Here is a 25734-nt window from a genome sequence, read left to right on the forward strand (position 1 = left end):
TACAAATAGTATTTTGCTCTACTTGCTTTATCCCATACCTATTCGTCTAGCCATAATAAGGTTTGTCCATGAACACCTTATTATTTTCAAACATCCATACACTTTATCTTTAAACACATAAGAATGTATATCATTAATTAGAGTTTAATATTTGTTTATAGCTCTTTTTTTTAGGTAAAATTTACATTCTGTGACAAGTACAAATCTATGTGTCTTAGTTGATGAATTTTAATAAGTACTCTTCAAGCCCCTATCTAGATGTGGACTGTTCCCAACATCTGAAAGTTCACTCATGCTGTTCCCAGTTGGTCCCCTCTCACATCCGCCAGCCCGAGCAGAGGCAATCACTTCTCTGATATTTCCCCCCAGTGTACTTTAGCCTGTTCTAGAGTATGGAATTCCTCTTGGGTGAGGCTCTTTTCACTCAGCATGTTGTTGATACTCATCCGTATTGTTGCATGTATCAGTAGTTTGTTTTTTTCTAACTGGATTTTTAAGTAATCATTGCAAGTACTTTGAGTATTGAGTGTGGCATATAAGATTTCCTTGCTAAACAAGAGGGCTGCCTTTGACCTCACCAAATCATCCAAAGAGGAGCAGGACATTTGGAGGGGGCCGGAAAGAAAACCAGGTGGATTCTCCAGGAAGGCTGAAGTTAGAAAATAGCCAGATTCTGTAGATAAGCACTGGTTTTTATAGGGTTAGCTCTGTATCATTTTGTCATCTCTTGAGGGGACAGAAACATATCCAATTATATCTCTCATTTTACACTTCTAGTTGAAGATTCCTGTCTCTGGATCCAAGGCAGCAGGCCATCTCTATGTCATCTCCTCCAGAGATGCCCCCTTTAAAAGGTATTATGGGAAAGTGAGTGGGTATGGAGGAAGGGGACCTCCTGATGGAAACAATCCTGATTCCCATTTTCATTTGTAGTTATGTAATTACGGTAATAAGAATTACTTTTTCAAAGCTTGGAAAGTTTTACAGCCAGGACAGCAAGCTAGTGCTTTGGCTCTTAGTCCAGACATTTTATCCAATGCAATCCATCAAATTGTCTACCTCTTATTCTGTTGAATATGAAGAACTTTACAGTTATAGTGTAGGTCTACAATTTTACACTTCTAACACTACTGCCTCAGTCATTACATATAAATAAAGACATAGATTCCTATTCCAAAATCATTTAACACATTCTTTATATAAGTTTTGCATACCATTAATTGGCTTTTCTTGTCCTGTTGCCAAACGCTGTATTCACTCGTTTCCCCAGGGAAGCTTTCTCAGAGATGTTTGCTGTTTAGTCAGGATGTGTTTTAATTCCCCAACACAAAATGAGTAGGCACGGTTAGGCGGCCCCCTCGTGCCTCCCCTGAGCACATTGACTCCAAAGTCTGGGATTAGTGGAGGAGCTGGCCAGGTTCCAGCCAAGAATTGAAGGCCCAAGTGAATTAGGACATGGGAGTAAGGTGCTCCTTTTTCCTGAGGCCCCTTCAGTTTACCCATCAGTCATTCATTGGTAACTTGCCTTGAAATGATGCTGGTTAAATAATGAGAGTCTATAATAAAACTTTTGTTAAGTCCTAGCCAGTGTGGCTCGCCCTAACCATCATTCTGGCCCAGGAGTTTGCTGTTTAGATTCCTGGTCAAGGGCACATGCCCTGGTTACAGCTTGATCCCTGTGTATGGGGTATACAGGAGGCAGCTAATTGATTTTCTCTCTCTCTCCTTCCTGCCCTCCCACCCTTTTTTCCTTCCTCCCTCTCGCTTGAAAAATCAATAAACTATTCTTTAAAAATAAATAAAATGTGAAAACGTTATGTTCACCTAGTTATAACATAAATTAGTGTTTAAAAATTTAAGACAATATTCCAAACACCTGTTTTCCCCTCCCTTTTGACCATGTCATTTGCCAGTGTTTTCTGGATTACTTTTGGTTTCTATCAGGTGGCACCTTGAGGAGGTCTTCTTAGAGCTCAAGGATGGCCAGCAGATTCCCGTGTTCAAGCTCAGACAGAAGAATGGTGATGAAGTAAAAATGGAGTAAAGGTGATCAAAAAGACCCAGCTTTCTCCAAGCATGGCCTTCCCTCATCAACATGTACCCTCTATGTCCTCGAGCCAGTTTTCCAACCACCAGAGCGATGATTATGTATGCTGGCATATGGTAATTTTGTTTTAATTATGATTTGACTACAATAAACACTATTGAGGTTTTATTTAATCAGACAGAAATGTTTACTACAAGTTTATAATTATTTGAAAGTTCTCTACAAAGGCACAGACTAAAAGCATCAGTATTAATGAGATGTTTGTTGATTTGCTTGTTCTCACTTCTTTTCTTTTCCTCTCCCCAATTGCTCCTATTTTTCAGCTCCATGAGTGAGGAGAAGAAGATTTACTAAAGAGGTTTTCAATTGTCAATGTTAGAATGCTCAGGAAGTACAGCCTTTTCTATGGGTCACTCTACCCTGAATTTATATTGTTAAGTAGCTTGTGGACATTCTCATTTTGTAACTTATTGCTTCATTGTTGTTTTATTTTCTAACTTGTTTTTTAGTTATCAACTGTCTGCCCAATTAAAGGTTTGAAAAATAGCTGCTTTACTTAAAACATTTGGAAAGCCTAAAAAATTTGTTTCAGTACATAAGCACATGTAAAACATAGGAAAGTTAGAACTAACAGGTCCTTATCCTCAGCTTTCCAGACAACTTAACCACATATTAGAGAACCAGACCTTTAGCTTTTTAGTGGTTTTATAAGGGGATTGTTTTATAAAGCCAAAGATCTTCCTTCCCACTGAGCACCAGAGCCTACAAAAACTAGAGGTCAGGTACCTTTGTTTTAAAGACCTTAACATGGATGTATACATAACCCACAGACACAGACAATAGTGCAGTGAAGGCCTGAGGATGGAGAGGGAGCAGAGTAGAGGGATTCAGTGGGGGGTGGAGGGTGGGGAGCGGGAGAACTATAATATAACTATCATTGCAAAAGTTTGGCCAAAAGATTATTTTGTGTAAATTAAATTTAGAGATTTTAAAAACTTCTATTCTCTTTTTGTCTTGATTTAAAATATCTGTCATATCAGACTTAAGGAGTAAACCATCTGATGACTCCTTAACTAATATTGTTACTTCGTACTGTAGTTGCAGGGTGGGGGAAGTTATTACTCAGCTAGTAGCCCTGGGCATGAATCTGTGCGCCAGCAGCTCTCTGCGGGGCCTGGCTGCTCTGCGCCCACTGCCCAGAGGCTCTCCGTGGCCCAGAGGCCCATCCGCAGCCAGACATGGAATGCTTGCCTCATCACCAGGGTGATGACACAAGCGTTCCCCCCCCACCCCTAGCCACTCCGTGCCTGCTGCCCAGAGGCCCTCTGCAGGTGGAATGCTTGCCTTGTCATTGCAGCAACGAGGCAAGCATTTCACCAAGCCGCTCACGGTGCCCACTCTCAGTGGCCGGTCCCCCCGCCCCCGGGACTGGGGGACTCGGGCAGGGCTGAGAGGACTGGGCCCCACCACCTTGTGGCTATGGGTGCCACCATCTTTATGATGGAGTGATGGTTAATTTGCATATTGCCCTTTTGTTAGATAGGATATGCCCTTAGTGGTTTGCCTGAGCTGAATAGAGATGTTATGAAAGTTTATCTGTGTTAAAAATACTTAAAATATGTTTCCATTTTATAAACTATGTGCAAAATAAGCCATTTCCAAGGACCACATTTTCAGAAAATTCACTATTTAAAACAAAGTAGGCAGGATGATGGAGTACACAAATTTCATATTTTTCCCACTAAGTACAACTAAAATCCTGCACATGTATGAAATATAAGAAAAGTTTGAAAGATGAAGAGAAACAGGCAAATTGGCTAAGGACCTTGGGATGCAAGTAATAACACAGCAGTGAGTTCCCTGGGTTTTCTTTTGCCTCTTTTATCCCATATGGGGTGCTGGCAAAACAAGCTGCCCAGAAACACCAATGGGAACAGACAAGAAAAGCCTGTTCTCTTCAGCCAAAGGACCAGGAAAAACAACCAAGAAAGGCAAAGAACTTCTGCTCTTACCAAATACAATAAAAAAGACCACGGTACCCACCCCTGCTTGGCTGTAATGAGGCTTCCTTGGATTCTCTGCTTGGGTGGGAATAGAGAAGGACTTTTATTCCTGCCTGATGGTCTACCCCATCCACTATGGTGTCAGTAGAGGCCACTTCTGGAGCCTACTTTTCCAACCTATTAATCAGGAATAAGCCCTCCCACCCCCATGGTATCAGTACAGCCTACAGTAACGAAGTACCCCTTCCCCTGCCTTGGTGTTAAAAGAAGCTTAGTGGTGAGCCTGAATCTTCCTACCACCTAGCAGAAGTGAGGAGGCACACTACATATCTCCCTACTTTGATTAGGTTATATGATGTCAGAGAAAGTCTGCTAAACCAGAAGATTTAAATAAGATACAGAGTATTGGAGATCCAAGAAGGCAGCAAAGTAGGTGGAAGGTACACTTACCTCCTCCCAGGACCAAACTGGAATTATGACTAAAATATAGAACAATCAACCTGAATTACCAATTGAAGACTAACTGAACAGAAGTCATATAACGAAGGATTTGCAGAAGAAGCCACACTGAGACAGGGGGGAAGGGTGGAGACATGAACAGGGCTGGCCCCACTCCCACAGGTGGTGGCTGAGATTATAGAGTGATATCTCAGCTTTAGGATCATGGGTCAATCCTACACAGGGCTCCCTATCCCAGAGCACCAGACCCAGGAAGGCACCACATAACATCTGACCATGAAAATCAGTGGGGATTCAGTCTGTCAGAGACAGAAGCCTTTGAGAAGCACAGGATTCCCCTTAAAAGGGCCAGTGCACAACATTTCATTTGCAGCCATCCAGTCTGGTTTCCAACAGAGGCAGGCTGAGTGGGCTAGAGCCATGTGAGGAGAGACCAGTTTGTGACACTAGGAAGAGAGCTGAGGGGACAACCACCGGATCCCTGTGCTAAGAACCTTTCCCACACTGCAGACATCATTTTTCTTGGATGGAGAACTCCCCTCCTTATGGATTCAACCTGGGGAGATGCATTAACCCACTGTCCACACTCCCTGTCTCTGCACCCTGCAAAGGTCACACCCTATGGAGAAGTCAGCTACTTAAGCCTGGAATGTAGAAGTCCAGGCAGACTCAGGGGATACCAGTGACTGACCTTTGCTGCTCTAAAGCATGGGCCATTCCCCCACCTTCCTGTGTGTCTGACAGGCCTCCTCCTCACAGGAGATTCACCAGCTCCATCCTTTGGCTCTCCAGGAGGATTCAGCAAAATCTGAAACAGACTGAGTTGTGTGGCTCAAGAACAAGGGTTATATTTTCGTGGAACATCCAACCAGAACCTCCCTTCACATGGCCAAATCTTGGTCTGTTAGAGGCTGATAAACTGCTGGCCTCGCCCTGAAAACTCCCTAAGACCCAAGGCCACCACAAAGGTCTGTGGGCACTTGGGGGCCGGGGGGAGCTAGACTTGGGATACCCTGGAATTTGGCAGAGTTGTCTCAGACCCAACACTGGGATCAAGTTTGAACCTATAATAATCTGGTGAACACTGCTTGCCCCTATCTGGTGACTGGCTGAGAACCCACCATGCAACTTGAGTACTGCCAGAGGCTTTTTCAGTGACAACCTAGCATGAAGGCAGGCTGGGGGCCTTGGGCCTTTAGCTCACCTTCCCTGGTGCCTGTGGAAGCAAAAACTTGACACACAGCTTGCTCTTTTCCACATAACCCAGGCCCAGCAAAGACAGCAAAAACTGTGGATTGCTTTGTATGTCTAAACAAGTTTCCCAAAGCCAATCATAGTCAGTGTCTGACATTGACCTGCACCAGAGACCCTCCCCAAAGTTTCTGAAACCAACACAACCAATTGCCAGTTTCAGAAAACATCGGAGCAGGATCCAATTAGTTTAACAAGCAACATATCCCAAGAGTGATCTCAGTAGGCACAAAACCCCATGAAAAGCGAAATAGGCTCTGTGTAGTCAGCATTTGCACAGCAGGTCACACACTGCCGTGAAAGTCAGTCCTCACAATCAGCCAGCCTAAGCTAAGGGTCCTCTTCACACATGAACAAGCCAATAGCAATAAAGACTCAAGTACAACGGGAAGGCTCGCAAAACCCACACAAGCGACATCCATGGAGCACCCAGCTTAGTGATCAAGGAGAGTGAGCCAAAGGGTCCCACAAGACACTTACTACATAAGGCAACCCTACCAAGACCCGGGGACCTGGCAAATCTACCTAATACATAGAAACAAACAGAAAGAAGCAACCCAAATGGGGAGACAAAGAAACATGCCCCAAATGAAATAACAGGAGAAATCTCTGGAAAAAGAGCTAAATGAAAGGAAGGCAAACAATTTACCAAATATAGAGTTCAAAAAAATGTTTATAGGGTTGCTCAAGGAACTTAGCACTTAAACAACTTAAAAAGAGAGAATCCATAAAAAATAACCAATCAGAAGTGAATACTACACTAATCAATGGGATTTTTATACAACTGTAGTCTTGAATTCTGTGTCATTTACATCACATATTTCCAGTTTGCTTTCTGAAGATTTTTCATTTTCTTTTTGAGCTGCTTTGCTGCCATGGTTATTCATGGCATTTGCTGGTCTCTGTGTAGGCATCTATTACTGGCTCTAACAGCTTTCTCTGAAGAGGTCTTGCTACTATTTTCCACTAGATGGCACTGGATCACAAGATTTTTACCTCTGCAACCTCCCACAGTTGGCCTCCTTGGCTGCCATGGGACAGTACAGTCACACTGCTTGGGGTAGGGTTTCTTTTTGCCCTCATCCTAATGGTGACCCTGGACCTCCACAGGTTCCCCTTCCCCATGTGCCTCAACTGGGGAAACAGTGACTCTGCTGCAATGGTGACCCTGGACCTCCACAGGTTCCCCCTCCCCATGTGCCTCAACTGGGGAATAGTCACAGAGGGAAACAGTGACTCTGCTGCATTCTCTCTCAGTTTACAGATAATGTGCTCCTCCACCTGACACCAAGAGGGACAGGAGGTGAGTTCAAGGGGGCAGCAGAGCTCTGTGGCGCCATTTCTTTGTCTGAAACACCAACCACCCAACAGTGGACAGCCACAGCAGAACCCCTGCGCTGTGTCCTTGGCCCAGTCTCTCAGCTGGCTCGGCCACTGTTTGCCTTGTTCACCTTGCTGGAGTGCCCACTAACATAGCATTCAGTGGAAGGATCCGCTTGCTCCCACTGGCTTATTTCACTCTCCAGGCTGAGCTGGCCATGAGCTCCCACTGCAGCACTGCAGAGTGGCTAAGGTTTCCTTTTTTCTTGCCTCCCCATTTCTTCCCATTCCTCCTTCCCCTCTCCACGCCCTCCCTTCCCCCTCCCCTGCCCCCCCCCCCCCCCCACCGCCGCCGCCCCCGTAGGTGCTTCAATGCCCAGGTCTCTCAGGTGTGCCTCTATATTGAGCAAGGACTCCTTTGTTGAGTTATAGTTGATCAATTTGTTAATGTTTCAAGGGGAGAGGCCAAGGGGATCTCTCATGCCACCATTCCTCTGACTGCTAAAGAAGATGAAGAATATTTTAATCAAAGGGTGTATTCCCTTGGGTCTCCCACTTTCCTGGCCTAGGAAATCAATGGAAATTTAAAAAAAAGTAGTCTTGGAACATCAGGATGAAAGAAAAATAGAGCAAAATTGTGGCTAAATATAATAGACTATCCTTCTCCCTTGAGTTTTCTAAATTTTTTGATGGTGGAAAGAAAACGTATAACATTCTCTAACATACTTTACTCAAAGTGATACAATGTTGACATCAATTGATCTTTGTTGGGATGAAATACTTCTGTATCTTAATTGTTGTGGTGATTCCTGGAATCTACATCTGATAAAATGGCATAGCACTATACCCACACTTTGAACTAATGTCAATTTCCTGGCTCATATATTGCTCTAGAGTTATGTAACATGTATCTTTACTGTCTTTTCTACTCCCTATAAATACATATTTATTTGAACATAAAAAAGTTTTCAAAAGTATAGGACAAGAATATTGAATATGATGCTATGAAAGGGGCAGTGATAAAGTGAAGAGAAAAGGTGATAATCTTCCCCTCCTGAATAATTTCTAGCTCTCTTAGAATTAAAACTATCTCTTCCCAAGTATCTTAATTTATTTTATTCTAGGCACATTTTTCTCTATTGATTAAGGTATTACCTATGTGTCTTTATCCCCCCATTGCGCCCCTCACTCCCTTGCTCATGCCCTCATCACCCTGGTGTCTGTGTCCATTGATCAGGCTTATATGCATAAATACAAGTCCTTTGGTTGATCTCTCCCTCTTATCCCCACCCTCCCCTACCTTCCCTTTGAGGTTTGAATGTCTGATTGATGCTTCTCTGTCTCTGGATCTGTTTTTGCTCATCACTTTATGTTCTTCATTATAATCCCCAAAATGAGTGAGATAATGTGATATTTATCTTTCTCTGACTGGCTTATTTTGCTTAGCATAATGCTCTCCAGTTCCAGCCATGTTGTTGCAAATGGTAATAATTCCTTCCTTTTTACCGCAGCGTAGTATTCTATTGGGTACATGTACAACAGGTTTTTAATCCACTCATCTGCTAATGGGCACTTAGGCTGTTTCCAAATCTTAGCTATGGTAAATTGTGCTGCTATGAACATAGGGGTGCATATATCCTTTCTGATTGGAGTTTATAGTTTCTTGGGATATATTCCTAGAATTGGGCTCACTGGGTCAAATGGGAGTTCCATTTTTAATTTTTTGAGGAAACTCCATACTATTCTCCACAATGGCTGCACCAGTCTGCATTCCCACCAGCAGTGCATGAGGGCTCCTTTTTCTCTGCATCCTCACCAGCACTGGTTATTTGTTGATTTGTTGATGATAACTATTCTGATAGGTGTGAGATGGTACTGCATTGTTGTTTTGATATGAATCTCTTGGATAATTAGTGACTTTGATCATGTTTTCATGTCTCTTGGCCTTCCTAATGTCCTCTTTTGAAAAGTATGTATTTACGTTCATTGCCCAGTTTTTGATTGGGTTGCTTATCTTTCTTTGGTTAAGTTGTATGAGTTCCCTGTAAATGTTGGAGATTAAACCCTTATTGTTGATAACATTGGCAAATATGTTCTTCCATGCATTGGACTTTCTTGTTGTTTTGTTGATGTTTCTTTTGCTGTGCAGAAGCTTTTTATTTTGATGTAGTCCCATTTGTTTATTTTCTCTTTAGTTTTAATTGCCCTAGGAGTTGTATCGGTGCAGATATTGCTTCAGCATACGTCTGAGATTTTGCTGCCTGTGGATTCCTATAATATTTTTATGGTTTCCCATCTTATGTTTAAGTCCTTTATACATATTGAGTTTATTTTTGTGTATGATGTAAATTGGTGGTCTAGTTTCATATTTTTGCATGTGTCTGTCCAATTTTCCCAACACCATTTATTAAAGAGACCGTCTTGACTCCATTGTATGGTCTTGCCTCCTTTGTCAAATATTAATTGAGCATAATGGCTTGGGCCAATTTCTGGGTTCTCTGTTCTCTTCCACCGGTATATGTATTTGTTCTTGTTCCAGTACCAGGCAATTTTGAGGACAGTGACTTGGTAATATAGCTTGATATCTGGTATTGAGATCCCTCCTACTTTGTTCTTCTTTCTCAGGAATGCTGTAGCTATTTAAGGTCTTTTTATTATTCCATATGAATTTTTTGAGTGTTTTTTCTTGGTCTGTGAAATACGTGCTTGGTATTTTAATAGGGATTGTATTGAATCTATAGATTGCTTTGGATAGTATGGACATTTTATTGATGTTGATTCTACCATTCCATGAACATGGTATATTCTTCCACTTTTTTATATCTTCCTTTGTGTCTTTTTTCAACGTCCTGTAGTTTTCTGAGTACAGGTCTTTTACTCCTTAGTTAACTTTACTACTAGGTATCTTAAATTGTTGTTGCAATGGTAAATAGGATTTGTTTTTAATTTATCCTTCTGTGAGTTCATTATTGGTGTATAAAAAAGCCATAGATTACTGGGCTTTGCCTGTTAATTTTGTATCCTGCTACATTGCCGAATTCATTTACTAAGTCTTGTAGTTTTGTGATAGTTTTTAGGATTTTATATGTACAATATCATGTCATCTGTGAATAATGACCATTTTACTTCTTCTATTCAAATTTGGATGCCTTTTATTTATTTTTCTTGTCTAATCGTTATAGCAAGCACTTCCAGTACTATGTCGAACAGGAATGATGAATGTGGGCATCCCTGTGTTGTTCCTGTTCTTAGATGAAAAGGTTGTAGTTTTTGTCAATTGAGTATGATGTTGGCTGTAGGTATGTCATATAAGGTTTTTATTATGTTGAGGTATAATCCCTCTATTCCCACTTTTCTGAGAGTTTTTATCAATAAATGGTGCTGGATTTTGTCAAATGCTTTTTTCTGCATCAATTGATATGATCATGTGATTTTTGTCTCTCAATTTCTTTACGTGATGTATAATTTTTATTGATTTGCAGATATTGTACCAGCCTTGCATCCCCGGAATAAATCCCACTTGGTCATGGCGTATGATCTTTCTAATATAATGCTGGATCTGATTTGCTAGAATTTTGTTGAGGATTTTAGCATCTATGTTCATTAGGGATATTGGCCTGAATTCTCTTTCTTTGTAGTGTGTTTATCTGGTTTGGGGATTAGGGTAATACTGGCCTTATAGAAAGAGCTTGGAAGTGTTCCTTTCTCTCAAATTTTTTAGAATTGTCTGAGGATAATAGGTTTTAATTTATTTGAATGTTTGGTAAAACTCCCCTGTGAAGCCTTCTGGCCCAGGGCTTTTGTTTGTTGGAAGTTTTTTGGTTACTGCTTTAATTATCTTCATAGTTATTGGCCTATTCAGATGTTTTTATTCTTCCTGATTGAGTTTTGGAAGGTCGTATTTTTCTAGGAATATGTCCAGTTCATCTAGGTTGACCAATTTGTTGGAATAGAGTTGTTCATAATATTTTTTTTTTAACAATATTTTGTATTCCTGTGTCGTCTGTTGTTATTTCGCCTCTTTCATGTCTGTTTGTTTCTTTGAGGCCCTCTCTTTGTTTCTTGGTGAACCTGGCTAGAAATTCATTAATCTTGTTTATCCTTTCAAAGAACCAGCTCTTGGTTTTATTGATTTTATTTATTTATTTATTTATTTATTTATTTATTTATTTATTGTCTCTATCATTTATTTTTACTCTGATCTTTATTAGCTCCTTCCTTCTGCTCACTTTGGGCTTTTCTTGCTGCTCTCTTTCTCTTTAAGTTGTAGAGTTAGATAATTTATTACCAGTTTTTCTTTTCTTTTTTCTTTTCTTTTCTTCTTTCTCTTCTCTTCTCTTCTCTTCTCTTCTCTTCTCTTCTCTTCTCTTCTCTTCTCTTCTCTTCTCTTCTCTTCTCTTCTCTTCTCTTCTCTCTCTTCCTTCCTTCCTTCCTTCCTTCCTTCCTTCCTTCCTTCCTTCCTTCCTTCCTTCCTTCCTTCCTCTCTCTCTCTCTCTCTCTCTCTCTCTCTCTCTCTCTCTCTCTCTCTCTTTTTCTTTCTTTCTTCTTTCTTTTTAGGTAGGCCTATAAAGCTATGAATTTCCCTCTCAGGACTGCTTTCACTGTGTTCCATAGATTTTGGATTGTTGTGTTTTCACTGTCATTTGTTTCCAGGATGTTTTTTATTTCTTCTTTGATCTCCTTGGTAACTCAGTCATTGTTTAACAGCATGGTATTTAGCCTCCCAGTATTTGATTTTTTAATTGTTTTTATTGTAATTGATTTATAATATTATGCCTTTGTGATCTGAGAAAATGCTTGATATGATTTCAGTCCTCTTAGATTTTGAGAGATTTTGCCTGTGTCCCAATATGCGGTCTATCTTTGAAAATGTTCTATGTGTACTCGAGAAGAATGTATATACCATAGCTTTGAAATATTCTGAAGATGTCAATTAATTTCATAGGATCTGGTGAGTCATTTAGGATTGCTGTTTCCTTGTTGACTTTTTGTCTAGAAGAATTAATCCAGTGATGTCAATGGGGTGTTAAAATCCCCTACTATGATTGTATTTCTGTCAGTCTCCCTTGATAACTTGCAGAAGTGTTTTTATGCTTTTGGTGCTCCTATATTTGGTGTATATATGTTTACCAGAGTTATATCCTCTTGTTTTATTGATCCTCCTAGTATTAAGGAATGACCTTTCTTATCTCTTGTTATAGCCTTCACTTTGAGGTCTATTTTGTCAGATATAAGTATTGCTACCTCAGCATTTTTTCATTTCCATTTGCCTGATAAACTTTTTTCCCCCATTTCTCCTATTTCAGTTTGTGTCCTTTGTTGTGAGGTGGGTCTCTTGTAGACAGCAAATATATGGGTCATGTTTTCTTATTCTATGTATTTTTAGTGGAGCATTTAATCCATTTACATTTATGGTTTTTATTAATAGGTATTTATTTGTTCCCATTTTTATTCTTTATGCCTATGTTCCTCATTCCCGTTCTACTTCTTCTTTTTATAACAATCTTTTTTGCATTTCTTGCATTGTTGGCTTGGTGGTAATAAATCCCCTTAAACTTTTTTTTTGCCTGTCAAACTCCTGATTTCCTCTTCAATTTTGAATGATAGCCTTGCTGGATAGAGTGTTCTTAGACTCAGTCCCTTGATTTACATCAGTTTGTATACTTCATTCCATCCCTTTCTGGCCTGATGTGTTTCTGTTGAGAAATCAGTTGGTAGTCTAATGGGAGATCCCTTGTAGGTAACTTTCTGTCTCTCTACTGTAGCCCTTAAGATTCTCTCTTTGTCTTCAAGTTTGCCATTGTAATTACAACATGTTTTGGTGTGGGTTTTTTTTTCAGTTCATCTTGTTTGTGACTCTCTGTGTGTGACTTTTTTCTTCCCCAAGTCAGGGAAGTTTTTCTGTCATTATTTCTTCAAATAGGTTTTCTAATCTGTGCTCCTCTTCTTGTCCTGGCACCCCTATTATATAGATGTTGCTTCACTTCATGTTGTTCAAAATGTAAATTTGTGCATCCACTATGAAGAATAGTATGAAGAGCCACCAAAAATAAAAAAATAGCACTAATATAGGATACATATGGAAATATGTCCAAAGACAATAAAAACAGGATCTTGAGGAGTCATTAGCATTGCCATATTCACTGCAGCATTATTCACAATAGCCAAGATATGGAAAGAATCTGAGGATCTGCCCACGTGTTTGTGTGTGTGTGTGTGTGTGTGTGTGTGTGTGTGTGTGTGTGTGTTTGAGAGTGTGTGTGTGTGTGGTGTATACTCTGCCCTGAGGATTGTAAGGACATCTTTTCATATGAAGATGGAACTTGAGAGCAATTGTTAAGTGAAATTAGTCAGACAGGTGATAATAAATACTATATGATATCCTTTTTTATGTGAAATTTTAAAAAGTCAAACTCATGGAAATAGAGAGTACAGAGATGGTTACCAGGGGCTGGTGGATGGCAGTACTGATGTTGGTCAAACAGTACTAAATGATAATTGTAGATGAATAAATTCTGAGGATCAAAAGCATAGCATAGGATTCTCTCTCTATATCTATATCTATATCTATATCTATATCTATATCTATATCTATATCTATATCTATATCTATATCTATATCTATCTCTATCTCTATATCTATATCTATATCTATATATCTATATCTATATCTATATCTATATATCTATATATCTATATGAGCCTAAGTGACCATTATGATTGGACGACTGGATGACTGGCCAGTAGCTATGACGTGCACAGACCACCAAGGGGCAGATGCTCAATGCAGGAGCTACCCTCTGGTGGTCAGTGCGCTCCCACAGCCAACCTCCCATGGCCAGCCAATCTCCCACAGTCCCTCCCTCCACCAGCCGGCCAGCCCCCATCGCCTCCAAGAAGGAGTGGGTGAAATGGCCCCAATTGGCCCTGATTGGCTCCAATCACCCCGATCGCCAGCCAGACCAATGGACCCCTCCCATGCACGAATTCGTGCACTGGGCCTCTAGTTGTTAATAACACTGAATTGCATACTTGAAAGTTGCTAAGAGAGTTGATCTTAATGGGCCTCATGCAGGTGTTAGCAAATAGTAATGATCATTGTCAAATATATAAACATACCTAATCAACACATTGTATACTTTAAACTTATACAATGATACATGTCAACTATCTATATATATAAGAGCCTAGGTCACCATTATGACTGAACCACCAGTTGCTATGATGCACACTGACCACCAGGGGTTAGATGCTCAATGCAAGAGCTTCCCCCTAGTGATCAAGTGGTCAGTGAGCACCCACAGCAGGAGCACCACTCAGCTGACAGAACCATCCCAGAGGCACACAAGCCTGGTGGCAGCCACTCCCTCAGTAGTTCTGCAGGTCCAATCTTCGAAGAACAGGCCAGGCACTGATGGGCCAGTGCTGCCGGCATGATCCCGATAACAATGCCAGCTTCCTGGAAGCCAGCTTCGGGCACTGAGGCCACTTCCCCGCCCTAGACGTTCCACAAAGAAGAAAGGATATAAAAGCGGCTGCCGGGTGGCTCCCGAAAACTGGCGTGGATGTCAGCGGGACGGATCTGGATCCTGGGCTGGCAGGGGCAAGGGCATCCCACTGCCTGCCCAGAGGGCTGATGGCATCCCAGTCCCCCCCCCCCACCCTTGGGACCACACCAATGCACAAATTCGTGCACCAGGCCTCTAGTGTCTTAATACAGCTGATAGGGTAAAGCTAGGTGGTTCTTCACTACAGAGAAGGAGCTGGCAAGAATGGGTAAAAAGTAGAACCCAGCTGATTGGCTTCAGATTAAGTGAAACACCTCACTATGGACAAATTCAATTCCAGATTGAGTGAATTAGACACATCCTTGCTAACCAGGTCAGGCCCCCATCATCATAATCCTATTCTAGCCTCCTTCCCTCCATACAGTAACTGGTTATTTCTCTCACCTTTCTCATGACCCTCTTGTGGGAAAGACCTACCAAGGTGGCTAGAGTAAGCCCTGAGGGAAAGTTTTTATCCTCTCCCTGTTCTCCCATTTTGAATGGTTGCAAATGCCTTCCTTTCCTTTGAGAATAATGGGACTTTGCAGGTGATGTCCTGGCACCAGGACCACCTTGGTGGCCCTGTCCCAGGGAAAGCGGCTTGCAAGAGGCCATTTTATAGGAAAAGACCTAAAATCAAAAGGATTTAAGATTAGTGATCAAGACTAGAAGTGAAAAGAGGCTCAGAAACCTAAAATGCTCTTCTCTTCTGAAGTTATAGCCCCTGAGGCAGACAAGTGCTGGTGTCACAGGGACCTTATGAGGAAATCACCACAGTCCAAAGCAGGGTTTCTTAGTGGAAACTTTCCATCCCACTCCCTCAGTGGCAAATGTTCCTGTCTCTTTAAGTTGTCATCCCTGGACCTCCCTCCCTGGGCTTCCTTCCCTCTGAGGTCTGAGAGGCGGGACACTTCCCTGTGTGCTTGGAGAAAGAGCACTCACAACCAGAGGACAGCAGTAGGTCAGGGGCTTCTGGGGCCAGCGTCAGACAGAGCCTGTCACCAATTCTGCAGGAAAGGTGAGTACCAGGAGGGGAAGAGAACTGGCCAGGGAATAGGAGTTGTGAGGACCTGGAAGAATTAGTGCCTGCAAGAAGCTCACTGAGTGAGCACCTCCATTCTAGTAGACACCAGGAAGGGGAGTGGGAGCTAGAAAGAGTAACTCTATACTCCCAGGTGTGTAAGGATGTTTGAATTTAACAGTCAGTAGGGTCAGGATCAGCATTAAACATCTGCAGCCTGGATGCCCACACTCTAACTGGGGACTAAGCCATCTCCTAACCTATCCCGCTAGCAAGGAAAGAAGGGGGCTGCTCGCTCACTTGCAGGGGCCAAAAATGCTTTAGAAGGCTGCAAACACTCCTAAGGTGCATATTCGGCACAGGCAAGGAGATTTCTGAAGATATAGAAGCAAGGCTAACCTCAGAGCTTCTGGGCTAAATCACCAGGAAGTCTCATTTCCAAGTGTCCACAAAGTGTCTTGCAGGAGATGGCTAAAGTCATGGTCATGGTTATGGTCTACAATCCCTTGCCCTACCTGTCTGTGTTCTTAAACACCTGCTCCCCAGCCCAAATTGCCCAGGAGTGTGTGGGTGGCTGAGCCCTTTGAACCCCCTCCCTTCCTCTGCATGACTAAGAGGTTAGACTTGGAAAACTGATTCAGAAACCCAGATCTTGGACTGAGTGCATCAGAATAATGGGTTGGGGCATGGAGGTGCTTATGCTCTAAAATTATGGATATGTGAACTAAATCTCCAAGAAACACACATTTTCCAGAATCTCCTAAATGATTCCCAAAGACAGGAGGTTCAGGAAGCCCTGGACTCGGTGAATAGATTCGGTACTTTGGAGGTTTAACATATAAGATCCTCAATGACATTCGTCAATGACACAATGTGTTTGTAACCCCAGATTTCAGCTCTCTGGATTTATAAGAATTTTCAATGTCCCACTCCAAATTCTGAGTGAAGTTCTAAATGGCTTACCCCTGGGTACTGGCAGTCCTGTACCTTCCCATCTCCACTGTTGACCAGGACTCCTAGCTTTAGCTAAATTCCTGGTCTTTTCTCTGAATCGGTGGCTCTTTTTCCATTTACATTCTGGTGTCCATCATTAGAGTGTGTTGATTTAAAAGGGTTTTTGTGGCTTTGCAAGGTAATTGTTCTATGTTCACTGCTCCAGTTTTGAATGTGTGATCAGGTGACAAATAGAGGAACTATAGCCCTGCTCCAACTGCCACTGGAATAAATAGAAACACAACTTTCCAGTCCCCCTAAGTCCCACAGGGCTGGTGTGTCAGATGACAAAGAAGAGGCAGCCAGCACTCATGGTTTGGGGAGCCCATCAAAGTCACACCATCAGGTTGGATTTCCAGGCCCTCTGTGGACCAGTAGTGCTGCTCTGTCCCTAGTAAACAAGTCCATTCTAGAAGCAGAGCTTTGAGAATAGCCCAAGGGAAAAAGGCTGGGCAGGTAGGAGCTTGTGGAATGGGTGCTGAGGGGGGTGGCTGGTGCCCCATAAGAACTTTCTTGTGTCCAGATTCTGTTTCTGAACATGGAGGGTGGGGTGTGGGGATAGTGTCCCTCATTGCTTTTATAACCTCCTCTTCCAAATATTGCTCATTTTGATGTCATAAAAAGGAAAAGTGAGGGGACATGGCAGCATAAAGGCTCTTACAGGAAACATCCCTTTAAAGTAACAGACAGCTTGTACCCTCACAGTTCTCCAGGGCCTCGTTGTACCAGTTTCCCTGCCCACCATGAGGTCATGTCCCCTTCAGCAGTGAGTGGGGCTCAGGGCAAAGTTGGCACACCTCTTTTCTACTTCCTTCTCAGCAGCCCGGTGCCCTGGAACACTGCCTATCCAAGCAGCTCCTTTTTTACAGCATCTGTCTATAAAGGCAGCTCCTCTTTACAGCATGTGCCCACTGCCTGTCCCTTCCAGAGACCACCCATCACCTTCCTCAGGCTGGCTAGCACCATGCCCACAGCACCAGGCCAGGGAAGGGAACTCAGGGAAGGGTCCAGCACATTGGGAATTTGAGAGCCTGAGATATAAGCACAGCCACTCTTTGCAGGTGTGACATCACACAGGTAACCCTACTGCTGGTTTCACTCATCGGTGAAATGGGGTCATTATGGTGGTGCAAGTTGCATCAGTGGGTTTAAAGGAGGGGAAATAGGCTTGGGAACCACTTGCCCTGAGCCCACAGCCCAGCACATTCCACAGCACACTGGGGTTCCAACTAATTGCCTACTGCTTAGCCCACTGCATCTTCAGAGGACTCACAGGATTTCAGGAAGGTGGACAATTATTCTCATCGCATTGGACAAATAAGAAAAATGAATCTCCCCAGGTGCCCAGCTAGGTGGCGGCATGCTTCTCATTTTACCCTCTTAATTCCTTAACTCCAATGAGTACACATTGTCTCGTGACCTTGTCCTTCTGGAAACCACTCCATTATCCTCTCCAACAGCCCACACCTTTCCTCTGACACGACATAGGACTCAGCTACATGGCAAACAGACTCATGTTCAGGCACAAGGACAACCCCTCTGCTGAACCTTATGTGAGAGAAGTATGCAGAAATTGCAAAAATTAAACTACAAAATAAGGGAATGTAATCCTAGGGATTAGGGGGACTGTGTCATATGAGTGAAGGATACACTTATGAACACGGCAGACAAGAAATAGTTTGATTTTCCTAAAACAGCAGGAGGGAACCTGCTTTCTCATGGTTTGATAAAATAAGGTATCATCATAATAAAATCAGGCTCATGTAATTTTAAAATCAGAAGGTACATTAATTTCCTTCAACCCCCTGCCTGAATTAGACCCTTTTATTGCCTTGCCAATGCTGTTATAACTTCAGCTTGCACACTGCCTGCCACTACCTGGCCCCATTTTGGAGAAGATGAGTAAAATTTTCCTTTTAGAGAAGGAATCTGCCTCCTTTCTTGATCTTCACATTCTTGCCTCCTCTGACACCTTTGTCTGCACTGAGATTGACCTGCTCCACATTGCTGCAGGTCTGCCATGCTTCCTCCAGTCTTTTCCTAGGCTTTATTCCGTCCTGTTAATATTTTGTCTGTGACTCATTATAGCATCTTCATCACTATGCTTTCTGACTCTCCTGGGACATTTTGTTATTTGTTAATTTCTGCCTAAAAGCCAATTTCCCTGTGGGCACATCTCCCCTGCCACCTGACACATTCTGAAGATGGTCCAGGAGAACTACTCTGCATCTTGGCTAATGTAACCTGAATTTGATTAACTTTTCTGTGTCAGGCAACTCGCTCCATTTGGATCACACGGATAAGTCAGTTAAACACCAGATTGTTTTACAATGAAGTGTTCAAATTCAGAACAACTCCGCCCCCTACTGCCTTTTCTCTGAAGAATATTTTCTTGGAAAAACATGTACTGAAGATTTTGCAATACAATTTTTTTTTAATCATTTCAGGACAGGTTTACAGCATGTCACCTTCAATTTATGTCCTGACCATAAGATGGCCACATTGAATGTGTGACACCAAGAGGCTGTGGACTTATTTAGAATAATCAGCTTGCTTTCTGTGGAATAAAGGAGAAAACATCTGCAAAAAGAGCCTCTTTTTAGGTCTTAGCTCCATGGCAATTCTGTGACCCTGGGTAGATCATTTGTTGCTTAGTTTCTAAACATTTTAATCAAAATTTAAGATTTACCTTAATTATGGAGAACAATTAAAATAATGTACATGAAAGAACTTAGAAAGCTATAAATGACCACACAGAGAATTTCCACAACAATGAAGTTCACAATCAACATGGTCACCACTGTCATTATCATCTTTACCACATCGATAGATAGATTGATTCCTACATATTATCGGAGGTTTCCAAATCTCACAAAAGGTCATCTAAAATAGAAAAGTTGTCACATAATTTGAGCAGGTTTAGCAAGATCTAGAGTATAATTTCCCAGAATCAAGGACAGCATATGGGAGAGGGTGGTGCTGGGCTTAAGAAAGTGAGGAAGCATTGAAAGGGAAGGAAAAGCAATAAGAAAGGATGAAAGAAAGGAAGGAACTTGTCTTAGTATATTCTAATAGTGTGGAAATTTGAGGTTTTCTTAAAAAGGACCCAAAAAAACCCCTCATTAAATGAGTAGAAAAATATCATGTCTATATAATAGAAGCAATCTGATTAACAAACAAACCATGAAAACCATTCTTGAATTCAATGCTAGTCAGTAAAATGAAGTGTAAACCAATTAAGACATCCATATTTATGCCCCTAAGGGTGATGAAAACATGGAAAGTCCAATATCAGCAAGTGCAAATGCAGATTTAGGGACTTCTCACACACAGCTGGTGTCAGCAAGAATTCGCACGAGTGCTCTTTAGTCACATGGGACCTGTCAATATGTAGTCAGATGGGACCTATCTTTCCCAGATCAATTCTTGCACATGTGCACAGAGATAAACAGCATATGGGGATTATTTTGCAACAACCATGTATTTGAAACAGCTTAACTGTTAATAAATAATTGGAGCCCGGCTGGTGTGGCTCACTGGTTGTGCATCGACCTATGAACCAGGAGGTCATAGTTCGATTCTGGGACAGGGCACTTGCCCTAGTTGCAGGCTCGATGCCCAGTAGGAGGCATGCAGAAGGCAGCTGATCAATGATTCTGTCTCATCATTGATGCTTCTTTCTCTCCCTCTCCTTCCCTCTCTGAAATAAATAAAATTAGGTTTAAAAAAACACCAATTGGACAAAATGTTTACTCAAATGTGTTAGCATCCCAAGGTTTGCTTAAAATTATTTATAGATGTGTGCAGGTATAATGTGAGTTAGAGATTAGCCATGGAAATGACTTCTCAATGGAGCATTAGTCTTATGAGTCTGAACTGGAGGTGTCCTCAGGCCTTATCAACTCCCATGTGGACACTTGCTTTTTATTCTGTTCCTGTTTTTATTCCAGAAGAGAATGGAAGAACTTCCAAAGACCAGATATGGAACTATGACTGAAGGTAAGAAAGCCTCAAGTTCTCAAGAGACACTGTCCCTCACCTCAAACACAGTGACATAAACCCAGTGATTTTAAACTGAAGAAGAAAAAGAAAGTGCTCATTTGTTCTTTACCTTCCCCACCATCATCACGTCCCCACCCAACTGACACCTACAATACGACACTCTCTGTGCACGTGATGTGAGGGAATGTGGAAATGAAACTTCAATTCAGAAGTTGGAGGATTTTGAAATGAATTATGAATAAAATTTCTGTTTCCTTGTCTGCTCTCAGCTGAAGAATAGAAAAGTTCCCCAGAGAGATTTAGTAATTGTGTTTGCTGCAAAACTTCCCAGAATACTGCTGGAAAGGAAGAATCAACACAGAGTAGAAGGGTTAAAATACTACATTTTAGGAGCCTACAATGAACTTGGAATTCACTTGGGCTCATAAGGACTCTAGGACTCCTCGGGTTCTCACCCTCTAATGCTTGACAGCTTTAATTCTTGGGTCAGTGTCACTCTCTCAACACCAGTTTTGTTAACTTCCCGTAATTCAATCAGCCAAGTAGGTGAACTTTCCAACACATGTACTACTAATGGTCTTAAATTCCAGTCCTCTTCAGCCACTCATCCAGGATTATCTCCTGTACTTTACCCTTGACATTAACTATGACCTTTCTGTTGTCTCAGTTTCAGACTCCAGCTCCCCACCCTAAGAGCTGTGACCCAGGGGCCCTCAGCTGACATTTCCTTTTCTCACAAGGTTTAGGTGAATGTGTTGAGCACTTCTACACATGTATGCCTGGGAAGATGTCAGTGAAAAAGAGGTGGTATTGCTTTCACATATGTGACTTATCATTCTCTGCCTCCTTCTAATCTCACATTTATTTAGCATTAAACTAGCCCAAGCACCATCCCTGGAAACACAGGGACCACTTTTCTTGCAGAAAATCTTTATCTTCCCTTGTCTAGGTGAAGGGCTTGGAGCATCCTCTTCAATGTAGCAGTTCTTACTCTTAACTATGGCTCTAAAGTGGGATTCCGATGTGGATTTTCTATGACTCTCATGAAGTTGCCAGGCAAATTATTGTATGTATTTAGATACGACTGTTTCCTGGGAGGAAGGTCCATGGCTTTAATGAGATACCACGAGGGTCCATGACTGAAAAATCTTAAGCATCACTAGCTTAGTAAGACACACAATTTTTCTCTTTCAGGCAGTGTAGAAGATAACCGGTTTGCATCATTATCCTCACTGAGGCTGGTCCTGGTGGGCAAATCCGGCTGCGGAAAAAGTGCCACTGGGAACAGCATCCTCTGCCAGCCTGTGTTTGAGTCCAAGCTGGGGGCCCAGACCGTGACCAGGAGCTGCCAGGTGGCCACAGGCACGTGGAATGGCAGGAACATACTGGTGGTTGACACACCCTCTATCTTTGAGGCAAAGTCCCAGGACCAAGAGATGTACAAGGACATTGGGGACTGCTACCTGCTCTCAGCCCCAGGGCCCCACGTGCTGCTGCTGGTAACGCAGCTGGGACGCTTCACTGACCAGGACACGATGGCAGTGAGGAGGGTGAAGGAGGTCTTTGGGGAAGGAGCCATGAGACATGTGGTGGTCCTCTTCACCCGCAAGGAGGACTTAGAGGGTGGGTCCTTGGATGAGTACATAGTCAACACAGACAACCACAGCCTGAGGAGCCTGATCCAGGAGTGTGGGAGGAGGTACTGTGGCTTCAACAACTGGGCCACCGGGGAAGAGCAGAGGGAGCAGCTGGAGGACCTGATGGCTGTAGTTGAGAGCCTGGAGAGGGAGCACCAGGGCGCCTTCTACACAAATGACCTCTACTCTGATGCACAGAGGCTCCAGGTGGGGAGGGGCGGTGCCCTTGGAGAAAAGTACAGGAGCTACCTGGCCAAGGTGCAAGTGCATGTTGAAAAGCAAAGGGGAGACCTGAAGGAGACCCGGAGTCACTGGGTGTGCAGGGTGCTCCTCAGAGTCGAAAGGTGGATGTGTTCTCACATTGGGTTAACTGCCTTTTTTGTGATATGCATTCTGATTTTTCTTGCCATTTTAATTAATGTGTGTATTACTCCTGGATACTGATCACTTTCAGCTGACTTCTACAATGGCTTCTCACATCCCACCACAGAATCACCATCTTTGTCTTGAGAAGGCTAACCCCTATTTTGTAAAACTACTGTTTGGAATTCTCTGCTGTTTTTCTTAGACGGACTCTTATTCTAAAAAAATAACTTTGCTTTCTAGCCTGCTTTAGCCTGCTGGAATAATGAGGAAGATAAATTAAGCTGTCTGACTGTATAGGCCAGAGACTAGATATGCCCATATTTTCAATGCCATGCCAGGTGCATTTTTTAATTGGATAGAACTGTGTTGTTTTCAAGGTCAGCAGCAAGATAACCACTCAGTGCATGTAGAGCTGTCTCTCTAATAAAAAGGGAAGTCCTGCTTGTAGCCTTCTTATAATTTGAATTCATTTTCTCTAAGCCCACCATGGTGAATAAAGTGTGACTCCAAACTCTCCAGCATTGTTTGATTATTCCAGTTTTCTGTAACAGTCTATGTTTCTAAGGTACTTGACTTGCTTTTTGCTTAGATTCAGTTTGTTTCTATTTCTTGTATCAGACATGTCATGTGCTTCTAGATAAATAAAATCTGAAGGAAAAATATTTATTTTTGTGTGTGTGTTTTGTTAAAAATCATGGAGGTAAATAATAAACTAGCTACCATCCTAAAATCTCTTGGGTGGGGTTGCAAGAAGGAAGGTGAGTGGACTGCAGTATTACATGTTGAGGGAAGGAGCATGTTCTATCAGAAGGTGGCAGCAGAATTTCTTATTTAATTAAAAAAGGGGTTCTTATTTCATTGTAGGATATAAGGGATGACACTCTGAGAGGTTGGTGAGGATGTTTTGGGGATAATTCAGGAGGTGTGAAGGTGCTAGGTGTGAAGGGGGGAGGGGAAATGGACATGTGGGAGGTGAGAAAACAGGTCACAGAGGTGGGATGGGGTGAGGCCTTCGAGAAAGCAGAGTCAATGGCTGGGAAATAAAGGAACTGGGATTCCATAGAGCAGAGCCAGATAGTGAATTAGCCTCAACAAACTATACGATTTCAGTCACTTACAGAGGAAACGATGCATGGACAGTAGGTAGTGATGTGCTGTACTCCCATAAAACTTTGTAAAAACTGAAATTTGAATTTCATGTAAATTTCATATGTGGAGGTAAAACATTATTCTTTTGATCCCTTTTAAAACATAAAAGCCCTTCCTTCTTAGCTGGGAGGCTGTAAAACTGGCGGCAGGCCAATGTGGTCCTGCCCCATTTACAGTAAATTTCCGTTGTTGGTGGAGCTGTGTTTTAAAGTAGCCTCTTTAGGCCCTAAGTCATCATGTGTTTTGTCTGGGAAACTGGGGTGGGAGAGGTGTTCCACTCTTCCATGGCAGCAAAGAGAAGAGGGCAGGCATTGGAATGACATCTGGGCAGAGGTCACGAAGTCAGTGGAAATAGGAAGCCAGATGAAGTCCTCAGGTGGCCCCTGCTCCACCCTCTTCTTCTTTTGGTAGCTGTTCGCCCTTCTCTGCTCATTAGTACCCTGTAAGGGAGAGCTGCAGTTGGCCCAGACGGCCTGTGACTGGGTGGGTAAATGACTAAATCTGGGGTCAGTCTTAGGTAATCCACATGATGAGTCACCTTTGTAGATATCAAGGGGTGTCAAGCTGGAGAGTTTCCCAAATATATTTTATGGCAGAGAAGGAGAAAGGGTCACATTAACCCTTTGCTCACACATGAATGTTCTCCTAAGTAATTCCTTGGAAAGTGTTGAAACATGAGCTCTGTTTCTCCGCTGAGCATAACAAAGTGCAAATACCTGCTTGGAGGTGATCACCTTTCTCCACCCTCACTGTCCTTTTTCAATAATAATGCTACTAAAAGAGATTCCACTTTATTCAGGATTCAGTGAATGTCTCCTATGCTGTAGGCACTTTAATAGTAGAAGGTAGTCCTTCCTAATTCATGGAAAAGAAGAGAGACGTTATTTATTCTACATGCCTCATCATCAGAGTATTCATGTAATGAGCACAGGGAAGTTCTGAGAAAGTTAGTAACTTTTTAAAAGAAATATGAAGAGCACTGCCAAATGCTCAAATGCTTCCAAATGCAGTGAGAAAAGACTGCAAACTCAAGTTGCTTAAACTGTTAGGGAAGTCACTGGCTGAAGGCTAGAGATGGGTAGCCTTCTGGGCTGGGTGATTCAGGGGCTCATCTTTGTTCCAACTCTGCTCTGAGGCTGGTGGCTGGAAGGTGGCTTCAGTTCCAATCAGCACAGTCAAACCCAACCATGGCCAGAGGAGCAGGGGAACTGTGTCTCTCTGTGGGCCTCCCAGGAAAGCAAAAACCTCTGTCCCCACCTCTGCAGACTTGTACTCCCTTCTTCTTGTTCAGCCTCTTTATATCACTAAGGCTGCAGATAAAGTGCACAGAGCATGGGTTCTCACTCAGGAAGCCCTGCCTCTGGTGCTCCCTCCCACTTCCTGCTTCTCTACCCATAGCAGACAGCCACTTTTCCTAGAGCAGTTCTTGGCTGGGCTTTTGTTCACATTTTGCGGAAAAACACAAGCAATGTTCTCTTTCTGCTTCAGTACCTACAGTGGTTTCTTCCACTTCTTCCAGACAAGGTCCCTCCATGTGTCAGCCCCCAAAGGAGAAACCAAGAACTCACAGGAGCCTGTGGTGCTGGGAGGCAGGGGAAATGGCTATTGCTCTTCTTGAGTGTCCAGTAACGAGTTAAGTCCAAGAGTGTGAGTTGATAGAGCCAAATTACCGTGCTGCCCCTCCCTGTAGACTGCAAGAATGTATCAGTTGCATGTACCTGCCAATAGGAATGTAGAGAGATGGACTCAGTCCACTTTAGGCAAGCTGCCCAGTGTGCCCCTGTGTAACTGGACCCCTCACCCTACCCCTGACCAATCATGGGGGTCATAAACACTCTCCCTGCCCACTGCTTGAGACCCCCTTTAAAGCCTTTGTTGTGGCGAGAGAGGTCCTCTTTTTCCCCGGTGAGCGCTGGAGATGAGAGCTCGTGCTGGCACG

The 25734-nt window shown here is 42.7% G+C and overlaps 2 protein-coding genes across 7 annotated transcripts in view; both read left to right on the top strand.

Annotated features, from left to right (window-relative positions):
- Positions 1–3020, top strand: part of LOC103295915 (cytochrome c oxidase assembly factor 1 homolog) — a 33608-nt gene extending 30588 nt beyond the window's left edge. For 5 of the 6 annotated variants that reach the window (XM_054726145.1, XM_054726149.1, XM_054726148.1 and 2 more), the window contains 2 exons: positions 778–854; positions 1945–3020. In XM_054726145.1, coding sequence (XP_054582120.1) covers positions 778–854; positions 1945–2044 — 177 coding nt within the window. In that variant the 3' untranslated portion in view covers positions 2045–3020. The remainder of the gene's footprint in view (positions 1–777; positions 855–1944) is intronic. The other variant, XR_008558096.1, reaches the window with a different exon arrangement.
- A 17577-nt stretch (positions 3021–20597) lies between these two features.
- LOC103295914 (GTPase IMAP family member 5-like) lies at positions 20598–23302 on the top strand. Its single transcript, XM_054726374.1, has 2 exons — positions 20598–20640; positions 21838–23302. Exons 1-2 carry the CDS (start codon positions 20598–20600, stop codon positions 22722–22724), a joined length of 930 nt encoding a protein of 309 aa, XP_054582349.1. The 3' UTR covers positions 22725–23302.
- Positions 23303–25734: the final 2432 nt, after the last annotated feature.

Source organism: Eptesicus fuscus, chromosome 14 (genome assembly GCF_027574615.1).
Source record: "Eptesicus fuscus isolate TK198812 chromosome 14, DD_ASM_mEF_20220401, whole genome shotgun sequence".
NCBI lineage: Eukaryota > Metazoa > Chordata > Mammalia > Chiroptera > Vespertilionidae > Eptesicus > Eptesicus fuscus.

Excerpts from the sequence above, each read along its gene's own strand:
- LOC103295914 (XM_054726374.1), top strand. The coding sequence starts at position 20,598 with ATGGAAGAACTTCCAAAGACCAGATATGGAACTATGACTGAAG. Across the intron at positions 20,641-21,837 it reads ATATGGAACTATGACTGAAG|GCAGTGTAGAAGATAACCGG; the intron begins GTAAGAAAGCCT and ends TTTCTCTTTCAG.